Source organism: Protomyctophum parallelum (genome assembly GCF_964188405.1).
Source record: "Protomyctophum parallelum genome assembly, chromosome: 21".
NCBI lineage: Eukaryota > Metazoa > Chordata > Actinopteri > Myctophiformes > Myctophidae > Protomyctophum > Protomyctophum parallelum.
In genome coordinates, this window is record NC_139713.1 from 16,045,099 (window position 1) to 16,054,994 (window position 9,896).

Consider the following 9,896-nt stretch of genomic DNA (forward strand, 5'->3'; position numbering starts at 1 on the left):
GGGGATTATTTTATTGACCAATAAATAAAGGCTTGTAACCACTCTGGACTGACATGACATCCCACCTATACACTACAGTACAGGTGGAATATGAAAATTCTGCAAATATTCTGAACCAATTGGATCACAGACATGTGAGCGCAGCCATTAAACCCTGCGACTCCCTAGCTCTGGTCCAAAGCCTTATAAGGACTTAAAGGCAGAGTATCACGCTGGCATCTACTTTGTCTGAGTTTAATTATGACAAAGTTGTGATACTATTCGAAAATGCAACTATAAGGCTCTACACAGCCTGTTCAACGCTGTGTGAAGTCGGGGCGGGCTAGTGGCCACTGCTATGAAAAGTCCCTCCCACCGCGTCGGAGAGGGCCGAGCCAAAACAGCGTGTCATCGATAGTATCTCCCCTACGTCATCCCATTAGATCCCATGTTAAAAGCCCCTTGGGATTGCACTATTTTAGCGTCTTCATAATAAAATAAATAAATTACTTTTTTGATTACCATGACCAATGACATGTCTGCTATACACTCGAGATTTTTTGTAAATAATGCGCCGGCCATTTTCTTCGTATCGATACGGAAACAGAGCTTGTACTGGCTTGGGGGCGAGTCCATCGCAACCAGGCTGTTCCAGCCAGCGGACTCACGGGGGATCAGCTTGCCCATACGATGAGTGCTGTTCTCTGGGTGTAACTAGTGAAATGACTCTGTGTCTTATGGAGGGTTTTTTTTTTCTCAGCATCTGATTCTGACCCAGGGACGAATAGTTTTCATAATCCTCATGGGGGGCGCCGCCCCCATGAGGACATAAGCGTAAGCTGGCGATGGATTGGCCACACCCTTCACAAGCCTGCATCTGTTATCACAAGATATGCCCTGTTCTGGAACCCACAGCGGAGAAGGAAGAGGGGCAGACCAAGAAACACCTGGATGCAGAAGCAGGATGGCAGGAGAACATGGCCCAGGACCGGGATGCCCGGAGAGCTCTAGTTCGTGGCCTATACCCAAGGTTCAAGGTTAGCTTTATTGTCCCTTGCGGGAAATTGGTTTGCAGCCAGATAATAGTAAAAAATCCACAACAAACAACATTCAAAACAAGACTAAGATCTAAGAACAGGGGCACTAGAGACAGAGAATTCATGAAATTCAATAGTGGCAAAGTCAGCAAAAGTGCATTAGTGGGCAATAATGTGCAAAGAGGCAAGAATAAAGTGCTATCTGCTGTTCAATCAAAAGTTGGGCGATAAGACGTAAGTAAGTAAGTACTGGCTGTATTGTCTCCAAAACAAGTATTCAATCAATCAAACAATAACCCGGCAAATGTAGCGGCCCTTCCAGCTTTATGACACCAATATCTCCCCCTTTCCAAGGAAGTAATTCCCTCTTAATGAGTGCTAGAGGATTACACAGGCAAGGTAGAGAGCAACTGGACATGATTATAGTTATGTAAAAGTGATTAATATTAACACAGAAACAGGGATCCAATTGATGAATAACCCTGGAATGCACAGTGATTAGCACAGTGGTCAGTGTGGACACTACAAGCAGTGAATGAATCGCCCTTCAGCAGGTTGTGTTTATTAGGACGGTGTCCCTCTCTCCATCTCTCTCTCTCTCTATTACTCATTATTTTTCACTCTCTCATCTCACCCTCTCTTAGCATGCGGCCTAATGGGTGTGCTCCATCAACTCATTACTCCACTGGGTAAAACGGCTTTTCTTTTCTTTTCTTTTTTACACGGAGCGAGCGAGCCACTGTGCTCCGAGTCCAAGCCGATTGAGCAAATTAAGGGGATATCACACCAAAAAAAGAAAATCCCAGCCATGCCCCGATAAAGCGGTTTGAAGGATTTTCTCAGCTTTTGCCATTTATCAGAGGAATATGGCATGTGGCAGACAATGCACTGTTCTGACGCAGACATTAGCGGTCATGCCTGTACTACACAAATGATTACAGAGGAAGAGTCGAAGACTGATGGATGCAGACAGACCTTTGAGCGTGTTTTACTCTTGTATCAAACACTTTTACTTGAGGTACAATTTAGGCATTTAGCAGACGCTCTTAATCCAGAGCGACTTACATTTAAGCAAGAACAAAAGCATGGGAATACATCACATAAAATCATTTATCATGAAACATGCGTAAGCTAGGAAAGTAACAGTGGAATATCTATATAATGAAACTATACACTATACATATTTACTACTATGCTATGACTATATACAATACAATTATAGTGCTGTCTACATAACATGCTATAAGTCTGTGTCAAATGCTATCTAAGCCAACAGAAATGCTATCTAAGGGGTTAGGGTAAGTGCTATGGGCCATGATGGAGTCTGAAAAGGTGGGTTTTCAGGCTACGGCGGAAGATTGGGAGTGATGCTGCAGTTCTGACTGCAATGGTAAGTGCATTCCACAGTTTTGGAGCCAGAAGGGAGAAGTGTTTGGGACGTGTGGAGCGTTGTCCCGGCGTTTTTAGTGAGGGGACTTCCAGTTTCCCTGCGTTGGCTGATCTGAGTGCGCGGGAGGGTTTGTAGGGTTCAATCATACTTGCAAGATATGGGGGAGCCATACCTTTGGTTGCTTTGAATGCCAGCATCAGAGTTTTGTATTCTGTGCGGGCAGCGACCGGGAGCCAGTGGAGGGAGCGGAGCAGGGGGAGACATTGAGGTATAATGTGTTTGAAGCCGGTCCCAATACCAAACGACTCCCCCCCCCCCCCCCCCCGCAAGATTTACAGATTATACAGATACAGATTTATTTGATTGTATAGAACAGGGGTGGGCAACTTTGACGATGGAGAGAGACACTATATTTCCACACTCACGCCAGAGGGCCGCATTGCATATTGCTGTCGTAGCAAAAATAGCCAATCTACAAGCTTGTAGATCATCTATTCTTGCTAAGTTGCTATAAGTGCCTCGCCTAGAGTGGTAACCTGTGGGGCTGGGTAAATGTACTGTATTTTTATTGTCTCCACCAGGCCGAAGGCATGGGGGGAGAGTATGTTTTGCACTCCGTCCGTCCGTCCGTCCGTGTGTGTGTGTGTGTGTGTGTGTGTGTGTCCGTGAGCAGCTAATCTCGGCCACCGTTAACCCGGTCGATGCCAAATTTTGCACACACACTCCCTGGATGCCAACGATGCACCTCTGCCCCCAAATTTCCAGAACGGCCTGTTATAGCGCCACCAGGAGGCCGCTTTGTGACCGTTAACCCGGTCGATGCCAAATTTTGCACACACACTCCCTGGATGCCAACGATGAACCTCTGCCCCAAACTTTCCAGAACGGCCTGTTATAGCGCCACCAGGAGGCCGCTTTGTGCAAAACAAGTTTTTGCACAGTACACCTACAGATTTTGTCCAAACATCGCGCAAATTGGTACACAGTCTCTCTAGAGCCATTCAACAAAACGGGTCTTTCAGATTTCTCAGACTCCATCCTGATTGGTTAAGATTGGCTTCCAAAGTTCACAGGAGTGCTCAGTTTCAAACAAAATGCTGCAAATCATGAACACATCGCGTGATTTTCATGAAATTGTGCACGCACATTCCCACTAGGCCGATGAAGAAATGCCACATGAACAATTTCAATTCAGCCTCAAGGTGGCGCTATAACTGGCCGAAAAATGTTTTTACCTCTAATTTACTTTTGTTGCCCTTTTATCCAACCACCAGATGAAGGCAAGCTGCAATGTCCTACATTCCTATCCTGGTGGAGACCTGTGCCCAGAAGGGCACTTTTTCTAGTTTTATTTGTATTCTCGTATTTGTGATCCCTACTGTACTGTCTTACCTTGTGGGCCACGAGCCTGTAATAAAGTTTATATATATATATTTGAATTGAAATACTGAATAATGTTTTCCTTTTTTTAAATTACAATCCTGAAAAGTCACCTTTTTATTGATTTTCAAATGGATTTAGTTAGTTATGATAACTTTATGAACTAAATACAAATTGTACACAAAAAGACAATACAATAATACTAATCGTTAAGTACTAGTCATTTAATACTAGCCATTAAGTATAATTAAAGCAGGTCATGTTTGCATGTTTGGAATTGCAACAGCTGAACTCAATACTATATCAGTCTTCTGATATTAACCTGCGGGCCGCATTAAGTGAAGCTGGGGGCCGCATGTGGCCCCCGGGCCGCCAGTTGCCCACCCCTGGTATAGACTGCTTAATTAAGTTAATTTAGCACCTTCTAGCAGTTAATGTCGTTTTATTAAACACATTTCTTCCATGTAGCCCATGTTTTGTAATGGCATTATCATGCTATTATGCCCGTGGATATACAGAGTGAACTTAACAATGATAAATTGATATGTTAATACCTTTTATATAATTCACCAACATGAATTATGTTTGTTAAAAAGGGGCGACCGTAACCGTTACAGAAGGTCCCACCCACCAAGTGTGATGTGGTGCCATGTCATTAGTCGGAGTGGCAGTGGTGGAAAGTAATTAAGTACTTTTACTTAAGTACTGTACTTAAGTACAATTTTAAGGTATTTGTACTTTACTTGAGTATTTTCAATTTCCAGTACTTTTACTTCTACTCCACTACATCTCGGAGCCAAAATTTGTACTTTTACTCCACTACATTATTTGAAAACTTCAGTTACTTTGGAGATTTTAATTTGGATTAGAAAACACACATTAACCACTTAATTTCGGCCATTTGAACAGAGCCGATCTACAAGCTCACAATGCGTGAGTTTTGATTCTTTGAACAGTCAAAACAAGACCTAAGATTACCACAGGCACTTTCAAAAGAGAAGGCAAGATAGATGGAGTAAACACAACAGCTCCATCCACATGCACTTACGTAGTCTTACTTAGTGGAGGTGAGTGAAGTCGCATGAAAGGAATACCAAGACAACAACAGCAGCCTAATCAGAAAGATGGACGGACATGCCCACGTGAACTTTACCACTTGAATTGAAACATTAAGAGACTATTTAATCAACTTTCCAGAATCCCGAAGCTGTCCCATGGTGGTACCAGCAAGGGGGGGGTGGACACTCTAACCGCCACTGGTTGGGACGTAACAACTACAAATAAAGGTAAGAAAGCCTTCTAGTATGGAATTCTCCTTTACGGTTAAAGGACAAATTTAGTTTGTTTTAGGTCGTTATTCTAGCGAAAGTAAAATATGAGAGTACATTTTGTTTCATTTGCTGCTTTCTTTTGTTTTAGCGATTTTTTTTGCAATTTTTGACAGGGGGGGGGGGGGCATTCGAACATGGGGCTAAATATGTATTTTCTTACACCATTTTATAGCTCTGATGCATGACAGCAACTTCTAGTTCTGTGTTGGACTCTCGAGTCCGACGGACCTTCGCTACATGTCTCTGTTTCCCGTCTCTCTTCACTGTGGACTATCAATAAAGGCATACAAAAATGGAAATATCATCTCCCCGTTATTGAAAGCGTTCACATGACGTTCACACTCCTCTGTGAACAAGCGTGCACGTGAACATGCTGTAAGACCCTTATACCGTACGGTAACCCATCTCGTAAATCGGCTACCTTCGACGCGCAACACCACACCGCCACGCAATGAACATACGCTGTATGTCAAACCCTCAAGTGAGGAAATAGTGAGAAAGAAAGCAACATACCTGATGCCTTTGATCTGTGCAATGCTATGGTGGGAGATCCTAGACAGAGCTGAGATCACCTGGAGAGAAAAAAGAGAAAAAATAAACAGTCAACAACAACGACAACAAACAACTAGAAAAAGTGCCTCTCGGAGGGCACACGTCTCCACCAGGTCAGGTTGTGGCCTCCTGGTGGCGCTATAATAGGCCAATGTGAAACGGGTGACATTTCTTCTCACGCCTTGGATGGCAATTGGATGATTTGAGGCATTTTGTTCCAAAAAAATGTGTTTTGCAAAAATCCACCTGTTGGTGGCGCTATAACAGGCCAATGTGAAAGGGGTGGAATCCGTCTTGAACACATGACTATAGAGATAGTGTGTAACGATTTACGGGATTTTTGGAAACAATATGTAGGAGGAGTAACATCAAACAATTTGTTTTTCTAAAATCGGCCACCTGGTGGCGCTCTAACAGGCCGTTCTGGAGAATTTGGGGCAGAGGTACACACACACACACACACACACACACACACACACACACACGGACGGACGGAGTGCAAAACATACTCTCTCCCCATGCCTTATTGGGCCTGCTGGCGACAACAACAAAACAAGGACAAACCAAAAACAAACAGAGTGCCTTCAGCGCAGCGAGGGGGGCCATCTGTAAATGAACCTTATGTTGATTCACAGATGACCCCCATTTCAGAGCCTATAGTCGTTTTCTTTATCATCCCTTAAGGATGATTACGGAGGATAGAGTGCACGTTCCTATGGCAACCGCGCCGATGTGCACGCACCACCGCACGCATGGCTGTGTGTGAACATAATGCGAGGCCACAATGTTAATGTGCCGCTCCGCCACGGACAGACTGCAGGCGCCACTTTGGACTGATCACTGACTGACACACACACACACACACACACACACACACACACACACACACACGCCCCCTTGGTCTTTTCAAGTCAATATCCATCCTACTCTCTCGTCTCTAAAGCTTGATTTACACTATGTCACACAACGGTGCAAAAGTTACGCGTGTAACACACATCTGAAGGTGAGACCTCTGCGGTTGAAAACAGGTGTATTGGCACACACACGTGCACACGCGCACACACACACACACACACACACACACACAGAACGTGCGTGCACAAAAGCCACCTCTCCTTCTCTGCCTCATTGCTCACTCCTGGGCGTGCTTGTGCTTCAACACCGTATAGCCAGAGCCAGATGTCCCAACCCCTCCTCCTCCTCCTCCTCCTCCTCCTCGTCAAAGAGGTGAAAATTGTTATCTCGCCCTCTCCTCCACGGCAGGTGTGCCCCTCTCTCTCTCTCTCTCTCTCTCTCTCTCTATCTCTCTCTCTCTGCTCCAGACACAATGCTACATCTCAATGAGGCAAGTGCCAGCGTCGTTTAGCATTCCATTCGAGCTAATGGCTATAATGTGAAGTGCAGGGCACCACGTTGGTGCCCACATGATGGCACTCTCAAACACACGCACGCACGCACGCATGCATTTGTAGTAAAATGTAGGATGGTAATTTTATAAATGCCATTTTTACCATGTCTTTAAACGTTTCTAAACTACAATATTTCTCTTTGCGAGGACCAGGAAAATGGCCCTCTAATACACAATATCCATTTCTCAAGTTCTGCTATACTTGGCCACCCCCCCCCACCCCCACACACACACACACACACACACACGCACGCACGGGCACACACAAACACACAGCTGTGGTGAGTGCAGCAGCGATTATACAGCATTGTTATGAATGGCCCCTTAAACATGAATATGTATACACGTCCTAAATTGCGACTAACCACTTTTACGAGAGTGCCCATGAGGCTCCCCCCGGTGAACGTACAGGGGGATGATGAGGTGTTATTCCTCCCCTCCGCGGGGGCTAAAGACCCATGTAATGGCCAGTCACGCCACGGCGGTTCCAATATGGAGCCCACTCTGCCATTACACATCTCCTTAACACACACACACACACACACACACACACACAGGCAGAATCCTCGGTGCTCGTTTGACACGTCGAGGAGGGTCCATTTTGGTTCCATTTTTGGAAGTTGCAAACGGATTAACCCATTTTGGGGGCGGGAAGGACCCCTTTTTGTGTTTTGAACATTGTGTTATAATTTTAGCTATTGAAAAATAGCAGACCTACAAGCTCGTATCGTGAAAATATTTATTTCAGAAGACTGGAGGATTTAGAAGATTTCTTTTAAATTTTATTTCGAGGTCAGGCCTAAATGGGTTAATTGAAGAGGGGGGAGGGGGAGAGCTGAGAGAGAGAGAGAGAGAGAGAGAGAGAGAGAGAGAGAGAGAGAGAGAGAGAGAGAGACACACACACACACACACACACAGAACAATTGGGTAGAACATATTGCGTGTGGGTGTGAGAGAGACATCAGAAAGTGTCTTCATGTGCTTATACAGTATAGCTGTGTGTGTGTGTGTGTGTGTGGGGCCCTGACTGATAAGCGTGCTTAATAAATCACAAAGGCCTATAATAAAGCCCATCGTGCGCGCCAGGCGCCAGCTACACTACGGTGCATGGCACAGTGCCCAGCAGGGTGGCACAGTGCCCAAACAGGGGCATGCATGGGGCAGCCAGGGACAGCCCTGACATGGCACAGCGCCCGCATGGCCACATGGCACACTGCCCCCAGACACGCCAGGCAGGAGATCAGTAGTTCAGCCATATGACCCGTTAGCCAGTTCTCCATTATAAGTCAGAGGTTCCTTACTCTGGAATTCACACATACTTATTGCCAACTCCTCATCTTCACTCTGTAAACTCTTTAAACATAGATTGAGGGCCAGCCTCTTGAAGCAACCCTCTCTAATTGATTCTAATGTAATGTAGCCTTATTGTGCATACTCAGACATACTCGGACTCACACACACACACACACACACACACACACACACACACACACACACACACACACACACACACACACACACACACACACACACACACACACACACACACACACACACACACACACACACACACACACACACACACACACACACACAATAATGTATTTTTTGTTGCTTTTGTTATTTTCCATAACTATGTTTGATTACTTTGTCTATATATATAATATATATATAATAATTTGTATATTACTATTTGTATATTATCTTTGGTGAGAACCACATATAAGCCCTCCCTGGGTTTCTTTTCTCACCTGCACACACTTCTCTTTTTATTGATGTTACCTTTTTTTTGTACTGTTTTTATTGTGCGAATAAACTAAACTAAACTAAACTAAACCTGTCGCCATTCTGCATGTTTGGAGCTACCGTTTATTCATTTATTTTGTGGCTTTGGCCTTTATTTTATATAGACGTTTTATTTTATGGAGGGACAGACGCTATAGGCGGACAGGGAATGGGGAGAGAGAGATGGGGGGGGGGGGGGGGGGGGGAGACATGCAAGTAAAGGCCGTCGAGATCGGGAGTCGAACCCGCGGCACACTGCCAGACTGGATTACCCCAGCCATGGTGCCTGGACCGCTGAGCCACGTACTGCCCAGGCCTGGAGCTATACAGTATAGCTCGATGATTGGCGTCAACAAACTTTTTTGCGGAGAAATACACACAAGGTTTTTGTTTTCTTCCACACTATTAACCCATTCTCGGGGCAGGAACCCCTTTTGGTGTTAGCATTATGTTATGCTTTATAGCTATTGAAAAATAGCAGATCTACAAGCTCATAGCGCGCCACCGAGTGGCGCGCTATGAGCTTGTAGGTCTGCTATTTTAGAAAAATCAAAGAACGACTGACACAGAAACATGGCTTTTTCAGAAAACTGTCAGGATGTAGAAGACATTTTTTAGAATCTGATCTCGGGTCAGAATGGGTTAAGTTGTGGTCCGCAGCCATGGGTTGCTGGACGAGACAACGCAACGGTTGTTGTACTGGGATTGAGCCAGACAGGCCACCGTACCGCGTATACCCTCCCCCAGTCAGTGGAGACACATCTCCTGTGCCAGGAACAACATCATTGCCTTCCATCCATCCATCCATCCATTTATTTATTTGAAGTCTCACTAGAGGATACTCCCTTGAGTTGCACAACATACAACATAACAATACAGCAACATAACAATAACGACATACACAGAGGCTCTTCCCCCATCACAAACCCACCACAAAAGCATATACTCGCAAACCCAGAGTTTCATTGGAAAGAAAAATGAAATAAAATAAAATATACAACATCAATGCAAGATTGAGTCATTCGATGCAAAGA

General features: G+C 44.9%; 1 protein-coding gene across 3 annotated transcripts in view; it reads right to left on the reverse strand.

Annotated features, from left to right (window-relative positions):
* Positions 1–9,896, reverse strand: part of vav2 (vav 2 guanine nucleotide exchange factor) — a 279,748-nt gene that overhangs the window by 83,841 nt on the left and 186,011 nt on the right. For all 3 annotated transcript variants that reach the window (XM_083793516.1, XM_083793515.1, XM_083793514.1), the window contains exon 3: positions 5,631–5,689. In XM_083793516.1, coding sequence (XP_083649642.1) covers positions 5,631–5,689 — 59 coding nt within the window. The remainder of the gene's footprint in view (positions 1–5,630; positions 5,690–9,896) is intronic.